Source organism: Eleutherodactylus coqui, chromosome 2 (assembly GCF_035609145.1).
Source record: "Eleutherodactylus coqui strain aEleCoq1 chromosome 2, aEleCoq1.hap1, whole genome shotgun sequence".
In the NCBI taxonomy this organism is placed as follows: domain Eukaryota; kingdom Metazoa; phylum Chordata; class Amphibia; order Anura; family Eleutherodactylidae; genus Eleutherodactylus; species Eleutherodactylus coqui.
In genome coordinates, this window is record NC_089838.1 from 255,457,068 (window position 1) to 255,478,632 (window position 21,565).

General features: G+C 42.1%; 1 protein-coding gene across 2 annotated transcripts in view; it reads left to right on the forward strand.

The window, feature by feature from the left end:
• Positions 1-21,565, forward strand: part of MCTP2 (multiple C2 and transmembrane domain containing 2) — a 176,105-nt gene that overhangs the window by 144,633 nt on the left and 9,907 nt on the right. For both annotated transcript variants that reach the window (XM_066592835.1, XM_066592834.1), the window contains exons 18-20: positions 9,582-9,701; positions 11,021-11,062; positions 20,418-20,527. In XM_066592835.1, the coding sequence (XP_066448932.1) occupies positions 9,582-9,701; positions 11,021-11,062; positions 20,418-20,527 (272 nt within the window). The remainder of the gene's footprint in view (positions 1-9,581; positions 9,702-11,020; positions 11,063-20,417; positions 20,528-21,565) is intronic.

The window sequence follows — 21,565 nt, forward strand, 5'->3', positions numbered from 1 at the left end:
GACTTCCATAGGCTCCAATAGAAGCCTGGTCCCCGCGGGAGACGCGCACTAAAATGGAGCATGCTGCGGGTGTTTTCCCACACACGCAATCCGCGCTTCATGGGAAAATGACATCCGCAAGTATTTACTTGCGGGTGTCCAATGCATCCCTGTGGGTCGCGGATCACGCGTGCGGGTTACCCGCTGCAGATCTGTGCCCGTGGACATGAGGCCTTAGGGTATGTTCACATGGTGGACTCCACCACAGAATTTGCTTTGTGGAATCGGTCTGTAAAAATGTGGCCAAAATTAGTGGCTATTTTGCCGCTGTTTTTGCTGTGGTTCGGCATGCAGGTTTTCCAAAGAATTTCCATGTGGATTTGCACGATGAAGTGACATTTCAGTACTGTACAGGATCCATGCAGGAAAGCATCAGCATGCAGCACGTGGATTTTGCCCGATGTGGATCCGCTTCAAAAACAGCCGCAGAATAGGCTGGACCTCTGCTGAATTTTCCATGTGGAAGAGTCTGTGTCCGAATCGCAGTACAGTCACCTAATCGTAAGGCTGGCGTAGGTGCTTGGCTGCATTATATTAGCCTTATGACCACAACAACCAGACCACTAGTGCTTTTACTGAATTGACCTTACATCGTCATTTAACCTTTAGGGCACCGAAATTTTGATCTAAAATGAACAAGAGTTGATCCAATATCAAGTAGAAAAACGTTGCACCAACATAGTTTAGTCAATGATCGTCTTTCAAATCTAGGCTCCGTTTGATTCCCCAATTTTGGTGGTTCAAACTTGTTGATTTTGGGTCAACTGGCAAAATCCAAGATGGCGGAAGAGACTGGTAACCTGATGGGCTTTTCCTGGGTGGTGAAATTACACCCACTTTTATTCCTGGTAGCAGACATGGTTTTTACCATCCCTTTGACTGTTAGGAAGATTACTTGACTACACAGCACATAATGCATTTCTTCTGTGATTGCAGATCACTTGAACTTGGTTTTGCCAATCCTAGATCAAAAAGTGTTGTTTCAACACTTTTTTCCTTAAACCAGGATGAACAGCAGATCACAGTTTAACTAATTCGGGACCAACAGGGTTGGTGCAACCAGCCCTTAATGATCTAAATTGGATAGTAATAGAACTACCGGCTTCCAGGTGCTGCTTCGGCCATATTGTAGATATTAGAGATGAGCGAGTATACTCGCTAAGGCACATTACTCGAGCGAGTAGTGCCTTAGCCGAGTATCTCCCTGCTTGTCTCTAAAAATTTGGGATTCGGGGGCCGGCAGCGGGCGGGGAGCGGCGGGGGAGAGCAGGGAGGAACGGGGTGGAGATATCTCTCTCCCTCTCTCTCCCCCCCCCCCCCCCCCCCCCCCCGCTCCCCACCGCAACTCACCTGTCACCTGCGCCGTCCCCCGAATCTTTAGAGACGAGCGGGGAGATACTCGGCTAAGGCACTACTCGCTCGAGTAATGTGCCTTAGTGAGTATACTCGCTCATCTCTACAAGTGATATAACTCTAACTGTAAAGCGAGATATGTGCAAAGGTGCCAATATATGTAGTTTAGTGCTTCGCTCAAACATGACGTTTTCCTCTTTAAGTCTACTTTTGTTGTGTTGTAGTGGTGAGGAGTTTGGCTACTATGGGATTTAGATTGTATATTTGACATGCAAAAATATCTCGGCCCTCGGGCGTTTTCTCCATTTTAATGCATCTGGCAGGAATTGCTGCACAAATCGATGATGATCGTGGTAATAGTGGATGCAGGCCTTTGGTCACACTGCAATGCAGATACTGTATTAAGAATGAACATGCTTGTTCTGTAAAATGCTCTATATTTTCGCACTGAGCCTGGGTGTTTTTAATTTTTGTCTCTACTAGGAAAGCAAAATCTCCGATACACGGTTATGTAGACTAATGGAGATAAATCCACTGCATTGTCCAGAAGAAGGAATTCTATTAGATATAATATAGTCTAGTTCAGCAATTTCCTAAGAAAGATACACGCCACATAGCTTAGCGTAGCTCATTTAAACAAGATAACCGCCTACTTGAAAGCCTAAGGGAAGCATTGCAAGTCTGAGGCCTAATCTATTGTTTGGGAGGTCAAAGAGTGTTAATGCACTCAGCCAAGATTAGACTCCCTGCCTAATTGCTCCAGCCCTTCATTTGAAAAGTTGGCAAAGGTGAGGCTTCTATTCAGTGTCTCCTCAAAATTGTCTGCTGAGAAACGTCTGGCTGTCAGTAGTCAGAATTATGCGTGTAAGTAAGAGGGGTCCACGGATTGTGACTCCCCCCTGTTTGGAAAGGAGCAAACAAGGGTAGCAACACCGGCTTCATCTCTTGAGTTGTATATACATACGTAACAACTGTGAGCGGAAGTAGTTCAGTGTTGCCTTGTGATTGTTAGATCCAACTGTTGACTGTAAAATAGTTTGTCTTAAAGGGGATGTCACATGACACTTTTTTAAGTTTAGAAATTACATTTTTATGACCTGTTAACCAGACTGATTAAAAAAAACTACGGCGAACAGCAATGTAACCGATCTCCTGTACGTTACTCAGTGGTGCCGACTCAGTAAGACCTCCCTTCTGACTCCAGATCAGGAGGCTGTGTGTTCCAATAACGCTAACCTTCTAAGGTCATGGGACGCCATGGATCACTGCTGTGGATTTAATTAAAGATCGATGGGTTGCCGACCTGGCTCTCCTGTAAGGGAAGTGTGTCCTGGCAACTCATTTAGATCCACTTCAAATCGTTACAAGATGTCAGCTATCCTGTTTAAAATTGGACTAAAATGCCGGGGCGGGGTCACTCCAGCATCTTTGATGTTCTGTTGTATTCCAATTGTTGAGCGCATGAGATATTTTAGAAAAGGGCCTTTCGAGTGCTCTTATTGTTACTTTTGGGCCTGAGTTATACCCGGTCTACTCAGTAGAAACTAATTGTTATGGGGCAGGTTTTTTGTTTGTTGGATATATATATATATATATATATATATATATATATATATATATATATATATATATATAATATATACATATATATATACATAATTTCCATTGTTGTCTTGCCTAAAAGGGTTGTTCAAGTGGTTTACATTTTTGGTCCCCAAAGATACTAATCTCCCCTCTCAAGGCTCTCTGCATGTCCAGCGCCACACCTCTGTTTGCAGTGTTTAGACGGGACATCATAATCTGCTGCAGCCAATAACAGACCTAAATGCTCCAACTCTGAGGTTTGTGATTGGCTGCTGCAACTTCCTGCGCTGGACATTTTGGGAGCCCAGGTAAGTATAGGATCCTTTTATGTTTGGCGACGGGGAGCACAAATAAAAAAAAAAACGTAAAAAAAAAAACTGACCCCTTTAATTAAACGAGTTAATTTGGTCTTTAGCTTTGTTTTTAGAAGTAAACATTACAAATGCTTGACTATTTGTAATTGTCTATATATCCCTTTTGTAGCCTGGTTCGTTGAGCATTGCTTTCAAGGGGTTTTCCAGGCAGCACCCCTGTGTAGTGGCCAGCGCTCATGGTTGCGGCTCTCACTGAAATTAATGAGAGCTGTGCCTCAGCAATCTGAATTTTTGATTTATTAGTAGTGCATTTTGAAATTGGTAAGATAGTTGCACCAAATTTATTAAAAGGGGTTTTCCATGTCTTTGATACCGATGCCTCATCCTTTTAGATGGGTCGTGAATATCCTATTGATGAGGGCATCCATGATGAGCCAACTGAAGGGACCGCGGCCGTTCATCCCCTTCATTGTTTACAAGGCGCAGTAATACATTCGCTTGGTAGTGGCAACAAAATATACCCTACTGTGCCTGGTAAAAGAATGAAGTGTATGTAGCACTATTCCCCCCCCCCCCCTCCCTAAGGCGTCATGCACACGGCAGGTCCGGATTCTGCCTGTGGAATCTCACACGGAATCTGGCTGTGACTGGCGTACTTGTGTGTGCAGGCGGCGGTGTCCATGCAAACCCCTCTTCTTCCGGCTTCTCTGTACTGCGGATGGTCCGCACAGCTCACCGTTGGATATGTGCAGTACAGATTTTTTATCTTTTAACTCTTGCTTTTGCCGCGGAGTCCACAGCCCATCCACAATGTCAGTTGAAGTCAACAGAAGCCGTCCATGCAGGAACTGCAGAAAAAAAGAGCATGCTGGGATTTTTAATCCACGAACGGAAACCACAATTTATTTTCTGCTCGTGTACATGAAGAATGTTTTTTTGCAGTGCATGCTATGGAGGGTCATTGCTGTCAAATCTGGAGGCGGACGCCCGCTCCAAATTCTGCAGCAGAAATCCACCCGTGTGCATTGGGCCTTAATCCTTTCCAATCCAATTTGTATCCTGGTTTTCCTAGGGAGCTTACTCTTTTTCTGCCATTATACAACGGCGCTATCTGCTGGCTAAATCCAGTACTGCATGAGGTGACAAGTTGGATAGGTTCCGACGGCAAAGAGGCTGGAAATATACAGTAAGAGAACCCTGATGGATGTCTTCTAATATCGTAGCTGTAAAGCCTTAAATCATAATGTCTTCAGAGGTCAGGCAGTGGATTGGAAAGGGTTAATAAGAAGGCGTATGTTGCAAATCTTGGCACAAATTTATTTGCATCTATTTATATGCAACTTTTAAGCTTTGCACTTTCAGCCCAAGTCAAGTATTACCTGAATAAGGGCTCTTTTCCACAGAACAATAATTGTTCATTATTAGAGATGAGCGAACGTGTTCTAAACGAACACTTACGCACCCAGACACCGGCTTTACCGAGGACTTCAGTGTCCGCGCGTAAAGATTCGGCCGGCGCCGGGGGGCGGGGAGAGGCACGGCGGCGCGGGCGGCAGCAGCGGGGAACAGGGGGGAGCCCTCTCTCTCTCCCTCTCCCCCCCACTCCCCGCCGCACCCCCCCCCCCTTCCCCCGCGCTGCCACGGCGACCCCCGAACTTTTTTCGCACGGAATTGCTCGCAAAGTTCGGTGCTCGGGCGAAAAGGGGCGGAGCCGAACACGTTCGCTCATCTCTATTCATTATGAATGTCGTCAGCTACTGAACGTTCAGTGTTGTAAGAATCAAAGGACGATTGGCCTGTTTAAACAGGAAGTCCTCAGTCTATGAACTACTTCCTGTTTACTGTGAATGGAGACGGGTGGCCGGAAGTGATCTCTGGCTGCTCTGCCTCCATTCACTGAACGATTAGGCCTCATGTCCACGGGGAAAATCGGGCCCGCTACGGATTCTACATGTAGAATCTGCAGCGGGTCCCTCCTGCCCCGCGGACATGAGCGCTGAAAATAACAATAAATAAGAATAAACTCACCTCCCATCCGCTCCGTTTCTTCTCTTCGCGGCGGCGTCATCTTCTCTCGTCGCGGACGGATCTTCATTCTTCGGCTTGGCGGATGTGCATGATGACGTCGGTGACGTGCCCCGCGCATGCGCCGGGCCGAAGCAAAATGATCCGGCCGCGACTGAGAGAAGATGGCGCGGCGCCGAAGAGAAGAACCGGAGCGTGTAAGTAAAATATGATTTTTGTGTCCCGCGGATCCGGACGGCTTCCATAGGCTTCAATAGAAGCCCGCGGGAGCCGTCCCCGTGGGAGACCCGCATAAAAATGGAGCATGGTCCAGATTTTTTCATGCTCCATTTTTTTTAAAATCACTTTTATTGACCATCCGCGGGTATTTATCTACCCGCGGGTGGTATATGCATCCCTATGGGGTGCGGATCCGCGGGCAGGAGAAGAGTTAAAATCCGCTGCGGATTTTAATTCTTATTTTCCCCGTGGACATGAGCCCTTATGGTTTTTGTACTTTCATATAGAAGCAATAATCGTTGGGACGACTTTTAGGAGCTTAAGCACCTTGCAATCTTCCCATCTAAAAGGACCTTAAGCTAATGTGCTATACTAACCTTTGTGAATTTAGATCTGCAGGGTAAATCCAATCACTGTATGCGCCCATCTTCACGGATATGGTTGCAAACGTCTGAAAAGTTCTTTTTTTTTTTTTTTTGTTTTTTGCAATCCCTGTATAAATGAGTGGAACTGTTGGAAACTACAATATGGTAATGGAGGTGCAATGCTGAATAGAAGCAAGTCTAAGTTTTATTCATCAGCTACAATGTAATTTTTTTTTTTCTTCAGTAATTCAGGCCATATTTTAGAAGTTTTTATGTTTTAGTCAATGACTCTAGTTCACTCTAGACATGAAGATTCTTGAGTACGTAGTACGTTGTCGTCCTGCTGTGTTTTACAGATAGGAGAAATGAGGTACTGTACGAAGGCTGGTTTTACATCTGAAAGCTAGGATGGAGGTGTTCACATTCCAGAACAATCCAGTCATCCCCCAAATCTTTTTTTTCTTCTTCTGAATAGTTTCCACTGCACCATTCGTGGATAAATAAAACATAGGTCGGAAGAGCACAAATGAACCATATTCAGATAGTGAAATGGGGAGAAATCTTTAAGCAGCATACAATTATAATAGTCTGGGTGTTTCATCTGTATATAAAAATTAAAAATTCAAACAAAAATCTGGCCTTCATGAAGAACAAGCCCTTTGGGCATATGGTTCATTATGCATATTCGTTTAATTACTAAAACACTTGGGATATCTTCTCTGTTGCCCTTGCTTTCAACTTGCAGAGCTGGAACAGTTTCCTTGTACAGAATATGTTGAACAGTCTTGCGTAATAAGAGAAGCCGGTCTTCTAGGCAAAGTCAATGTCTCTACAAAATAACACTGAGGTAGAGCCAGAAATAGCTGAAAGGGAATCAAATGCTGTAGGTGCAATCTATCATTTCTGTTATGCCGGGATATAGTTTGACTTGTAGTCCTAAAGTGTAGAGATGCCAGTGTGACATGTCAGTAGGGATTATAGAGGTTGTAACATGTCCGTAGGGATTACAGAGGTTGTGTTTTTGATGAGGACCATATATCTAAAGACCCAACATCTACAACTTTAAATAGGTTCTCCAGGATTAGAAAAACATATATGGTATAGCAACTCTGTTCCATTCCATTTAAGACTAAGTTGCATTACCAGAATGCGACATATCTATGCTGCAGTAGAAACCACAACACCTCCAAGTTTGGATGGTCTTCTAATTGGGTGCAGATGAAAACCATGCAATTGGAGATCACTGCTCAGTGTTGCTGGGGTATTAGTTGCAGATCAGGCGATGGATACTGTCCTCTATGCATTCAGTATAGCAGTTGCTTAAGAGGCAGACACTATCCTCTTTTGAAAAAGGGCCATACTAATTTTAAAGAAGGGCCAAAGGGAAGTGTCTTTCATATAATCTGACTAAAGCCACCGAGTAGGCTTCTCCTCCCATAAGCAGCGGGAATAGTGAGTGGACAGAGAAAAAACAACCCCCAATGCTCCAGTGGTCTGGATACAAAAAGGTAATAACTTACTTAGTAGGGGTGCCTGGTCCGCGGCACCCCTCAATCCCAGAAGGCTTAAAAGTAGATACGGAGATGGGAGTATGTTCAAAGTTTCCAAGGATAGAAGTTTATTCGGATAAGTGCAACGCGTTTCGGCTTTAGACAAGCCTTTTTCCCATAAGCAGCGGGGGAGTATGATAAATTACCTGCTGCTCTCATTTTTTCCTGACTCGTATTTTATATAGTACTTTGGTTTATTTGACCCCTGATGAAAACTAACCAATTGAAACCTTTTAGCATCTTCGGTGATTATACAAGGACTGTTAGAGTATTTAGAGCCCTGTGTTTGCAGCATATTTTCCATAACCATATTATGTCATTGTTACACTTAGTGGCTTACATCTGTTACATGGTTAGTACTGTATTTATTAAAAAATTGAAAAAAGTTTCAAAAGCCAAACTCTGTATCAAATTTATTTACGTGTTAACCGTATCCTTTTCTCAGTGCTACAATTTATATAGTGTTGAAGGCAACTTAGTCCATTTATTAGTCAGTGAGTTGTTAGCTGCCATACCAAGTAGCCATTTGCACTCAAATTTTCTCTTTCTGCCCTCCATTACAAGAATGTGCTGGATCCAGTGCAGTTTCGGCCACCCTGTAGCCACCCCTCAAATACCCTTTAGATTAGATTAACCCTTTCCAATCCAATTTGTATCCTGGTTTTCCTAGGGGGGCTTACTCTTTTTCTGCCATTATACAACGGCGCTATCTGCTGGCTAAAGCCAGTACTGCATGAGGTGACACGTTGGATAGGCTCCGATAACAGAGAGGCTGGCACTATACAGTAAGAGAACCCCGACGGACGTCTTCCAACATGAGCTGTACAGTCTTAAATCATAGTGTCTTCAGAGGTCAGACAGTGGATTGGAAAGGGTTAAGTAACTCAAGTGTTGAAGCAACCCTCTTCTCTCAGGACAACGCTTGCTCCATCCTGCCGTGGAATTGGCTATTCCCAAGTTTTTCTTCTATGTTTGTTAAGACAGCCGAATCTCTTTCCTAACTGCCTGATAAACCCTGCTTTCATGTTTGCAGCACAGTCCAAACTGAGAGCCCCGTGAAGTGTCTCAAGCTACCTATGCACAATGTAGCGCAAGAGAAATCCACAGCACTCCTTGGTAATGGGAAATCAATAAAATAAAATTCATAATTTGCAAGTATAAACATCCAGGACCTTTTTCAACTATGTCTGTTCAGTTGTTGCAAAGAGACGGAGCCTGATTTACTGGGATAACCGTGTGCCTTGCATCTTGGAATGCCCAGTGTAACGGTGACCTCAAGATCTTAGTTTCCCTTAATGGAAATTTTTAACATTTAAAGGGCAAGCCCAGTCAATAGCCGTATGAAGATCACATTGGTAAAGTCTGGGATCTCAGACTGCCATCCACATGTAATATAGTGGTTCTCTATAGAACACTGCAACACTTTAGGGACTTCTTAGGGATTTCCGAAAATATGCTGCTTTTTTTTGCCCAAGGGTCATTAATTTAGCTCAATGGCTACAAATCTCTTACTGTAACTTATTGAAATATTTCAACTAAGATGTAATCTAAGACTATAATAATGTATTCTGAACATTGCTTTGGCTCAGTAAAACAGATTTACTAATACTGTAATAGTTAGACATTGTAGACTTGGACTAGATGGTCTTGCTTTGCAGTAGATGTATCACAGTGACTCCTGCTCAATGATAATCTTGTGCTTCTTTAGACTCTAGTCTAACTTTATACTAACCGTTTTTTAACAGCTTCAGTGACAATTTTGGTGCATTTTCGTGTAAAAAGAGAACATTTAGGCCACGCCCCCTTTCCCGAATTGTCGTCAAAAAAATGTTTTAAAGTGTTAAATCATAAATGTGGTTCAAAGCATGTATGACTTGTGCAATTTGCAACAGAAAAAATATTTTCAATAGTAAATCTGTTTCGAAATGTATGTAGTATAACTAAGGATTTTTTTTTTTGTATTCTGTCCGAAATGCATTGTGTTTTTTCAGGAACAGTTGAGCCCACACCTTCCTGATTGATCTTTCCATACAAACACGATCCTTACACATATTGCCTATCAATACGCCATCCTGCTCCTTGAAGGGAGTTCCATGTGTCCTTACATCTTTCATTTTTTTCCTTGGTTGTAGATCTTTCTCGTGACCATCTGGAATCTGGAGCTTTACATGATTCCGCTGTTTCTTCTCCTTCTCTTCGCTTACAACTTCACCATGATCACGAGTGGGAAGGTCAACACTCAGGACAACCTGGTAAGCCAAGAGGACTATTGATTTTTACCCTATACTGTCATTTAAGTTGTAGTAAGAAATGACATATGACTTACCTTCAGGAAACAAACCGTGATTGTGTAATTCCCAGGGCAGTCGGCTAATTATTTTATAAAACTGCTCTCTTGGCACTGGGCATTCTTAAGGGACTAATATGATTGCTCACCTCTAATCCCTTTTTGTCCGGAGGGGGCATTAGTTTTCTTTGTAGCATTTCAACAAATTACTTCATATACTGAATGTATGTATTTAACCCATTGTTCTTCATGGAAAACACTTAATGCATAGGTTTACATTTACCTGGCTTCATTTATTTTTAAATTTTTTTTTAAAGAAAATTCCACAAATCCAATATATAATGCACTTGCCACACAAAGCTATGTGCATCTGTGCCGGGAGTCTGTCAGATTTCGTCATAAATGCTGTAAAATATATTGCTGTATACAGCACTTCCCGCCCCCCCCCCCCCCTCCCCGACACCATGACGGAAACCTAATGGGACCATTGTTATAGTCCAATGGGTGTTTGCTTGCTATGTGTTGGACCCAGCATTTCCAATACAACAGTGGCCAGAGAACACTAGATCTCCCACAGTGTTGGGTAATTAAAAAAAAAAACAAAAAAAAAACACTATTCACCTTCAGGGATTCCCCAGAGCAAGCTTTACAATCCAGAAGGTGTGACACCATTCATTCAGGATGTTAAACATGAACTCACTTTTAGTCCTTTTTGACAAAATGTTCAACGTTTCAGTCCTCCTATGGACCTTTGTCAAGCATAACTACTAGAGATGAGCGAACCTACTCGGCCACGCCCCTTTTTCGGCCGAGCGCTGCGATTTTCGAGTGCTTCCGTACTCGGGCGAAAAGATTCGGGGGCTGCCGTGGGTGAGTGGGGGGAGAGGGAGAGAGAGAGGGCTCCCCCCTGTTCCCCGCTGCTACCCCCCACTCCGCCACGCCTCCCCCCAGCGCCCCCCGAATCTTTTCACTCGAGTACGGAAGTACTCGAAAATCGCGGTGCTCGATCGAGTAATTACTCGAAATGAGTACGTTCGCTCATCTCTAATAACTACACTTCTGTCATTTTTTTTTTTTTTTTTTGCTTTTCATTTATTTTTATTTTTTTGTTCCAATCACAAAACGGTAAGAGCAGAAATGCAAATGTAGATGTGAACTTGCCCTAACTTCACACCAGTAAATGATCAGCACAGCTTGGGCTAGGCAACAATATATCACTTGTATGTACTGTACTTATGATTACTTGCTCCACTTGGTGCATTGATGACCATGTCTCTCTTGCAGGAAGGGATGGATATTGGTGAAGATGATGAGGACGATGAAAAAGTAAGTGCCCCCATATTTAAATTCCGTCATCCATTGCTTACTCACTATCGGTGGTATATAGTACTACAGCATTAAAAAATCAATGGTAATGTATGCAAGAATTCTAAAACAAATGCTATCCTTCACCCAACATGGAGTCCTCGTCCAGGTATTGTCAAAATCGTAACTCAGGGTATTGACGGTAGCGGAAAAGTCCTCACTGTCCTGATTTTGTCTTTTTTTTTTTTGTTTGTTTGTTTTTTTTTTTTGTCTTTCTGCCTCATTCCTTGACACATACCTAACTTAATTGCCAAGTACAAAACTTCCCCAAGTGTTTATATGTGTGCAATATACAAATCGGTTTGTGACCCAGTGTTTCGGTGAGGTCATACGGAGCCGATTTGCTGCAGATTTTCCTTTTAGCGAAAAAGAACCACACCAGAATCTGCGCCATTTGATATGGATTTGGTGTGTATTTGGTGATCTCAGCCTTTTTAATTTAGTATGAATTGACAGACACCAAAATCTGAGACAAAACGCTCTCTAAGTGGGTTTTGGTGCAGATTTGCTGCCAATTTTGAAGCTGCGTTAAATTCTCAGCACATCAGCTATGTGTGAACACACCCTCAATGTGCATTCTCTGTACTGATCTGTGCCACTATTCATACTAGTAATGAGCTATTGTGTGGTGTTTTTTTTAATGTATTTGCAAGTGAAATACTTTTCATAACCTGTCAATGTGATAGATCATCAATAGTTGATTGGCTCGGGTCTACCGCTCAGGACCTTGTCCAATCAGCTGCTTAGGTGCCCACTGTTACATAGAAGTATGAAGTGGAAGATGCTGCTCTGACCGTTTGCAGTTACAAACACTGTCCACTGCAGGCTGGGGTCTCATTAAAATCAATGGGAGTTGCACCTGCAGTTAGAAACACCAGCCACTACACAGGGGTCGGCAGCAGTTTCCGCTCCGTACCCTGTTTGTAGCAGCGCTGACAGCGGGAATCCTGATTGGCAGACCCCAGCCAATCCACTGTTGATGGCGTATCCTACTAGAGACATTTTTAGTATGTGAGGGGTATAACGGTTGTCTATTTGTGTTTGTCGTTATGTAATTGGAAATAATATAATGAACATTAGAAACTTTACTTTTATACTACGGTTTTCTTGAGTTACTGGTGCTATAGAAATACTATATTTACATTTTAGAAGTTAGACCCCTAACATATACAGATCACTTGGCAGTCATATGACTTCTTACGAAAGCACGGTCACTTTTTACCCCCAACCATGTATTTGGAGATTAGGAATGCAGAGGGGTAAAAACTTTTTTAGTAATGCCGTCTGCCATTGGCAGTGGCAGAGGGTTTAAGGACATGCCCGATTGACCAGTGAGCATTTCCTTTTGTCAAATTATTTATACATTTCCATGAGGAATAACAGAGGAACGGCATAAAGTAGAGTCCTGATAGAATGCTCCAGAATTGTTGTTCTATGAAGAATGGAAGTATTGTATCTGTAGACATGTTTAATAGGAGAAGAACTATTTTGCTTGCCTTGCCTTTTTCTTGGACTGTACAGTCAAGCTAGCCATTGAATATGAAAGGCTGATATTTGAACACGCTGCGCTAACAAAGAATAAAATCCTTTTTTATACAAGGTACGCCGTAAACGTTATATAGCAAATGTGTTATTTTTGCTGCTGTTTATCGCAGGCGGCGTCAGTCATTTTGCTAGCTTGCACTCTGCCCACAATTCTCTATGATGTTAATACTAAGTGCAAATTATAGAAGCATTAAAAGAGAAGTTTTCAGAGCAAATATGCATAGTGTCAAGAGAGAAATCTACGGCAGAGTCTATTCAGATGTCTGAAAGTACGGCAGCTGTAGAGCTGATTGTTCGGAGTGTGCAAGTAACCCTTTAAAACCAGCTATTTTTATTTATTTATTTATTTTTGCATATTTTACAGTAAAGTAACAGCCGCTTACATTAACCCTTTTCTAGATGGGGAGGAGGACAAAAAACAGTTCGGTGGTGTTATACATGGATCAAATCTTCTTTTTTTTCTTTTTTTTTTTTCTTTTAACTGTTCACGTTGGCAGCAACTTTAAGTTGAGGAGAATGTAAGGATGTGCATCCGAAGGTCTAAAATCACTTAAAGCTCCCAGAGGGATTTCGCTTGTTTGCTTCTAGAAGGCTCCGATAGCATGTGCTCAGTCAGACACCAAATATCATGTACAACAGTATTGATGGACTGATAAAAATAGTTTAGATAAGTGAGCCACACAGTGGAGCCAACAGCCATGAAAAAGCAAAGGCAAGAAATAGAGAAGCTTTTTATAAAGTATGAGCAGAAGCCGGCGATCCGGAGGCTCGGTGCGAGAGAGATTGGTTTCTTAGGAATAGCTCTGATAAGTGGAGTGACTGGATCAACCTGCTGCAAAGAAGTGTCCATCTTCCAGACTGTTGGGATCATTGGGGAAGCTCCAGGGAGATCAAAGAGTACTTGCTTCTGGTAGCCGGAGCTTGTGAGGCCTCTACTGGTTTATCAGTACTCTCAAAACTTCTCTGACACTTTTATTAATAATGTAGGGCAATTATTGCCCCGTGTCGTGGATGCAGTTTTTAGGCGTTTTGTTTGATTTATACTTTACGGCATACTCAAGTTGGTATCTGTTGTAGTGGTGAACGTACAAAATTGTGTATATGTGTAGATTCATAGATTGTGCTGCAGTTATCCGCGGCATAATCGGTATAGATCATAGGCTGTAATAACGTCCTTGTAAGAAATGTCGCTAGACAGCCGTGGCACGCAGAATACGCCCTGGAAAATGCAAGTGCCTCAAATTTAGGAGGTCCAAATAAACTCCTTTATGGCTTCCTTCACATACATTTTTTTTTAAGGTGTTTTGGGGAAATTTGTAAAAACTGCTATTTCTTCTTTTTTTTTTTTTTTAAATCAATCCTTTTCTCCTATAGAGATGACTATGGAAACAGACCTGGAAAAATGCCATCTATAGCATGTTGCATTTTAGGGGGAAAAAAATGTAGAAGCTGTAAGAAAAAAGCGCTGATAATGAAATAGAAAATGCACTGTGGTGTGTGTTTTTATAATTTCCCTGTTGACTTGCATCTGGCCCTGCAGTGTTTTATTTTCTGCCAGGGAAACAATAGGTAGCGGTCAGTGTCTGGCTTTTGATCCTCGTCGGCACCAGCGATAATGTCCAACCTCACTAGAACATTTTACAGTTTATAGTCAATGGACATTGAGTCAAGCCATAAGAAATTTAACTTTACCTGGAACTGGACAAATTATGATCAATACAATCTTGTCGCTCAAGCGATTTTAATAGTAATTCTATATTAAAGATCATATTTCCCATTGAAGGCTAGCATATTATGATGTTCATTGAGCTATTCGAACGCCATGAAAAAAAAGTGGTGTGGTTTGGTTGATGGTGACTAAGACAGCGATTTATAAAAGCATACAGAGAACTGATTGTTGCTATCCCCCAAGATTCATGAGGGGAGCACTCAACATGACTTTTCAGCAATGATTGACTACTAGAGATGAGCGAGCACCAAAATGCTCGGGTGCTCGTTACTCGAGTCGAACTTTCAGTGATGCTCAAGAGTTCGTTTCGAGTAACGAACCCCATTAAAGTCAATGGGCGACGCGAGCATTTTTGTATATCGCCGATGCTCGCTAAGGTTTTCATTTGTGAAAACCTGGGAAATTCAAGAAAGTTATGGGAACGACACAGAAACGGATAGGGCAGGCGAGGGGTTACATGTTGGGCTGCATCTCAAGTTCCCAGGTCCCACTATTAAGCCACAATAGTGGCAAGAGTGCCCCCCCCCCCCCCGCACTGTCAGCATAAAGATCGTTCTCCTCTGCCACAGCTGTAACAGCTGTGGCAGAGAAGAACGATGTTAGCCCATTGAATTCAATGGAGCCGGCATTGAAAGCAATGGGCTGCCGGCGATTGCGGGATGAATTGTCGGGAAGGGCTTAAATATATAAGCCCTTCCCTGCAATTCATCCAGAAATGTGTAAAAATAAAAAAAATATATATACTCACCTGGTCCCGGCAGATGGAGTTCAGCGCGGCCGACGACAGTCCTCCTGAACTGCTCTGAACAGCTGTGAGTAGTATTCAGCAGCCGGGGATTTAAAATCCCCACCTGCTGAATGAGCTGCCTCTGATTGATTGGTCACAGCCTGACCAATCAGAGGCAGATCTCACTCACACACCCATTCATGAATTTATGAATGGGTGAGTGACTGCTGCCTCTCATTGGCTCAGCGGGACCAACAAGGTGAGTATATTTTTTTTCTACCTGGAAACCCCCTTTTATTGGTGGTTGCTCCAAATGTTACCAAAGCTCTATAGTTGGCTCTGCACTCTTTGGCCTTAGTCAGACGGGCGTTTTTTCGCGCGATTTGCGCATCGCATGTCACATGCGCATGCGCAAATCGCGTGACCGGAGGCGAAAAATCGCGGGAAAAATCTGCACCTAGCCGCGTTAATCGTCGCAGCAAAACGCCCGTCTGACCGGAGAAAAATCGCCGTGCGCATCAAAAAAAGCATGAAACTTCGTCTGACCGGCGAAAAAAATGATTTTGGTGCGCACATAAAACGCAAAACGCAGATAGGCGCGATCTGCGAATCGTCGTGCCCTATAATTTTTTCGCATATGTGCATAAAAAGCGGACATGTGACCGATACCATAGCGAACCATTGGTTCTATATATGCGCAAATCGCGCGAAAAAACGCCCGTCTGACTAAGGCCTCCAACTGCAAACTTGCAATTGTAAATATTTTAATTCAGATGCTAGTGAAGAATCGGGAAGGTTCCTTTTTTACATCTTCGTTTCTGTTCCGTTTCTAACAGATCTGTTATAATTTTAAAGCTGACGGATGCGTAATGGAAGAAAACTGATCACAAAATGTTTGTTTCCCTCACCTTTTTTGGTGGATCCATTACTGAAACGCATACTTAGTCATTTGTTTCAGTCATGCATCCAATAGGCTTCCGTTTTTGATCAAAAAATGAGAACAGGAAACCGAAACCAATCCATTTACTTTAGTTTTCTTTTAACATTGGTGTCAATGGGTTACTAACATGGATCAATCCACCATGATTCTGTACTTTAGGAAGCAAGAAATAACTTTGACGCAGCACGCTTTTTTTTTTCATTCAAAAGAGAAGAACCATGGTGGAACGGAAGCTAATCGATGCCCTTTTCTCAATTTTATTACTGAGGTCTTTGGGGAGTTTAAAGAGGTTGTCCCGCGCCGAAACGGGTTTTTTTTTTTTGCAACAGCCCCCCCGTTCGGTGCGAGACAACCCCGATGCAGGGGTTAAACAAGAACACCGGACAGTGCTTACCTGAATCCCCGCGCTCCGGTGACTTCTTACTTACCTGCTGAAGATGGCCGCCGGGATCTTCTCCCTCGGTGGACCGCAGGGCTTCTGTGCGGTCCATTGCCGATTCCAGCCTCCTGATTGGCTGGAATCGGCACATGACGGGGCGGAGCTACAAGGAGCCGCTCTCCGGCATGAACGGCCCCATTCAGAAAAGAAGAAGACCCGGACTGCGCAAGCGCGTCTAATCTGGCGTTTAGACGCTGAAAATTAGACGGCTCCATGGAAACGAGGACGCTAGCAACGGAACAGGTAAGTGAAAAATTTCTGATAACTTCTGTATGGCTCATAATTAATGCACAATGTACATTACAAAGTGCATTAATATGGCCATACAGAAGTGTATAGACCCACTTTGTTTCGCGGGACAGCCCCTTTAAGTGATCCGTTATTTAACATTTTTTCAGTAAAGAATTGTAAAACACATATGTGAGCTGAGCCCAATGCAAGAAGTCTGTCAAGATGGTCATTATTTTCCTACTGCCTTATTGGCATGGAGATGGGCTATCCGTAAGACTGACTTACATAATATTGTATACAGTGTTCTGTAGGAGAGTGCAGTTCTTAAATTAGTTGTTAGAGGACAAGATTGGAAGACTTGGATGCCATTTTATAGTCTATATGTTTTCACCAATACACCACTGATGCATAGATGTACATGTAGGTTTACATAGGTCACTGTAGTTAGTGAAGTGTGATTGTTCTCAGTAAGAGAAACCAGCTAATCTTGTAGATATGATACCTTTTAATGGCCAACAAAAATACATGATGTTACAGCAAGCTTTTGGGGATATCTCGCCCTCTTCTTCAGGCTTTGAATGAAACTAGTTTGGATGGTACATAATTATAACATACAGATGCGGAGGGGGGGGGGGGGAGACACGCTTCTTGATCTAAATAAATGTTCACGCACAGAAATTTGAGACTTGAAAAAACACAAGACAGTCTGAGCAGAATGCCCCCTATTCTCTGCATCTGTAAGTTCTAATTATGTGCCATCCAAACCAGTTGCGTTCATTAGCCTGGTGAAGGGGGTGAGATAGCCCTGAAAGCTCGCTGTAACATCATGTATTTTTGTTAGCCATTAAAAGGTATCATATCTACAAGATTACTTGGTTTCTCTCACTGAGAACAGTCACATTTCACTCTGCTGGCTAACACGGTACCAAACCGTTTTTTTCATAGTAGTTAGTGAAGAACTTTCAACAATAATGCAACATTTCTTGAACATCATTTCCCCAGATGAAATGTTCTCTGCATGCTGTACTAGTAGTTGGGTTAGTTCAGACCGCATCACGCAGAAAGCCAGCCCTCTGTAGTCTGGGATATGATGGAACAATTGCATCATAGTTTGGTTCCATTGAAAGGATTCTGCATAAAACCTTCACTGTTGAACATCTGGTTGCTGAAGAAAATAGAAAATGTAACTTCAAGATGTTAATTAATTCCGAACCCTCTTTAAAAAAAAAAGACTGTTCCTAATGTTGAAAGTTTCTTGCCTTCCTGAAGCCTTGACCTTTTTGTATGTGTTTTGATTGAAAGAACTGGAGCAATTGAACATACCAACACATTCCATGATTAAAATATTGAGGACTAGCAGCCATGCTCCAGATTATAGCTTTTCTGCCTTTGTCAAAGGTTTTGGTTGGAATTTTAAACAAACATAATTGAGTTTCACCTCTTCATATTAAATTCCCCTTTCGAATGTGTTTTAATAAATTAGCGTCCTGACAGAGTTTTCTGGTATTTGCCAGATATACTGTGTTCTGAGCCCTCCATTTAGGACATCTGTTTTTCTTCTCACAGCTTTTTATGCCCCATATTTCACATTTTGTCGTCATTTAAAACAAATCTGGATAAATACGACACATTTTATGTGCACAGTTAAGAAAACTATCTTGAATATGCTTTATAGTGCTTTCACTGCTTTTTTTTTTTTTTGTTATAATTTTAACATATTTTGTACCATTCTTCCAATTCTTTGTATTGAAACACTAAGTAATTTTGTCATTAAATTGTATTCAGGCCATGTTCATTCCGCTGGTATGTTTCCTGTATGCACTGGGAAATGCTGTCAATTAAAACATCCACTGCCTACGATGAACTAGAAGTATGGCAAGAGTGTGCTGTTATCATACATTTAGGCATAACTTCAAGTACGGTATAATCATGCTAAACTTTCCAATATTTTCAATACAACTGGATATAAAAACGCTGGCTGTCCTTTCCCAATTCTGTAATTCTAATTGTCACCTATCCTAAGATATTTGGTGCAAGCTGTTTACTTTTTTTTTTGTTTGTTTCACATCTTGATGCCATGACAGATGCCAGCCATTCTTCTTCCATGTTAAGTGTACATAGATAGCTAGATATATAATTTGTAGTTCCCAAGACATTTGGTACACTCAGACCTACCTTCCTGTCTGACACTACATTGCTATTGGGGACTTTGCTTGCCGATAGGTTATCTGCTATCATGTATTCGGTTTTTGCTTTAGTGTACTGGTGTTTAGCACTTTTAGCCTCTTTTTTACACAAGTTTCTCATTGGAGTGGGCTTATTGTTCTTAAACTATGGTATATGGCAGGTGGGGTCCGTGAATTCATGTATTTATTGTAATTCCATGTGCAACATTGCAAAATTATATAGAAGCTCTGTATTTAGTGCACCATTGTAAAAAGCTCTGAAAACCTCTGGTGCATGAGATATCAAAACACACACATCTTAGGAAGTCCTGCAGTAAAAAAAAGATACACTTATCTTTTTTTTTTTTTTTGAGTTTTTATTCTGATGCACTTAGAAAGCATCATACCTGCATTGCCTCAAGTCCCCCACATAGATTTATGGCTGAGGGGCATTCCTAGCACTGATCAGCTGGTCTCTCTTTAACTAGCACAAGCTCCACCCACTTTCCCTCTCCCTTGCCAGAGGCTGTACATTTACATCCAGTCAATAGTACCCAATGCGATCTCCCCTCTTTACTATTTAGTAATGGGCCATTTAGACTGATTATCGCTCAAAATTCTTTCAAACAAAAGAAGTTGAGCGATAATCATGCAGTGTGAATGCAAAACGACACAAAGTTTTTCTGGCCGTGACAGTGTTGCCAAAATTAGCTTCACGGACTGATTTTCTCTTCTTATCACAGTCCTCGATAACGTGATTGGCCGAAACTGCATCAATTTTCATTACTTGTTTGTCTGAATATACCATGAAAATTGTGTAAGGCTGCAACAAAATCTTCATGGTGGGGCCTTTTTATCCGTGATGCCGGGTATATTGGGCTGCTTAGTATTTGTGTTCTCTGGTGTAAAACATGATGATCTCTACATTTTATATTGGATGACTATCTTTTGCATTTCAGTCTTTGTGTATGAAAATTAAAATATTTTTTAACAAAACACTTGTAAGCCAAGTTCACACATAACGGAATTGCTATGTATCTATCTCGTATCTATCTCCTGAAATTCCGCTACATGCTAACTTCCCGTATAGAAATTTGATACATTTTCTAAACAGTGTGTCTTTTCTGTATGTTTGTTTTCACAATTTCTAGAATGCCATGCGCTTTGTGTTGTGTTGCTCAGATTGAGTCCGCTCTGCTCTTCCGGAGCAGCTTGATAGTTACAGCAGAAGTAATGTTGTGCTTGTTAAACTGTGTTATAACCACATTTCTTGGTTCAATCTGAAATGTGTAAATAAAGTCAGCAGGACGTCGATGGCACTGCCAGATGATGTCTCACGGCTGCAGCACGAGTAGGCTTGTCCTGGCTGTTCACATTTTGGCATTTCCTATTCGTTATTCCCCAGACAAAGTTAAGCAAAATGCTGACTTGTATTCCGTGTTACTTGTAAGGAGCTTCTTCCATGTAGTAATTATCATTCATTGCATAATAATTGTTTTAATTTGATACCTTTTTAAATCGTACTTATTCTATTCTCTAGGAATCCGAAAAAAAGAGCATCAGGGATCGGATTCAAATGGTACAAGATATAGTTATTACAGTGCAAAATATATTAGAGGAAATTGCTTGCGTCGGAGAGCGAATAAAAAAGTAAGTTTTTTTTTTTCTACTTTTACTGTAGATATTCCTTACAGTAGGTGGTTTAATTGATCTGGTCAAGTATTCTAGCTGATGATACTGAGGTAGCAAAGTTTAAGGCTGGGTTCACATGGAAAGTTATTGCCGCAGAATTTCTGTGCAGACTTTGTGCATGGAAATTCCGCCTGCGTCTCTTTATCCCAGGATTAGCCAGCAAAGTGGGCGAGATTTGCAAAAATCTCGTCCACATGCTGCGGCCAAGCCATGCTGAAATTGACATGCCTCGAAAAATTCAAAGACGCGGCATGTCAATTTTTTTTCCCCGTTTCAGCGGCGACATCTCTATGGGAAGAAATGGCCACAGTGGAATGCAGGCGCGTAGCCGCTCCAAAACCTGCGGCGAAAGGCTTTAGGTTTTGAAGCTGCGTTTCTCCTGCGGAAATCTCGCGGTATTTCCGTGCAGTCATTGCGCGAGATTTCCGCAGAATTTCAGTCCCGTGTGAACCCAGCCTAGCAAGTCGTGAGGCAGCAAATTTTTTAATGGCGTATGTTATGTTAAATGTTTGATTAAAGGTTTGCTACATTGCGATATGTAACATATTTAAACGACAAGTTAAAATTTCCTATATCTGCACGTTGGGATATATGCTTTGTGACATTGACGTATGCCAAATCAACAAATGGGTGTTCAACTAATCTAGTCTGTCCTACATATTCACTGGGCTGTTGCAAAGCAGTAGGCAAAACTTCAGTAGATTGACACAAACTGGTTGCTAGGGACCTTTTGCGTAACTACTTTGATGACCTGGGTGCTACGTATATGAAGACTAACCACTAGTCTTTTCAAATAAAATGATTTAGATTTTTACCCCCAGCCCTGCTGTAGCAGGGAACCCTGGCGGTCACATGACCCCCCCAGCTCCCCCAGTGGAAGAAACCCTTCCACTTTCTGGTTCAAAGTGTGCATATATCCCTATTCAACGCCACCTCTACTCGAGCCAACCTAAACAACCAATTACAGTGAATGAGTAAATCCAAACAACCAATCAG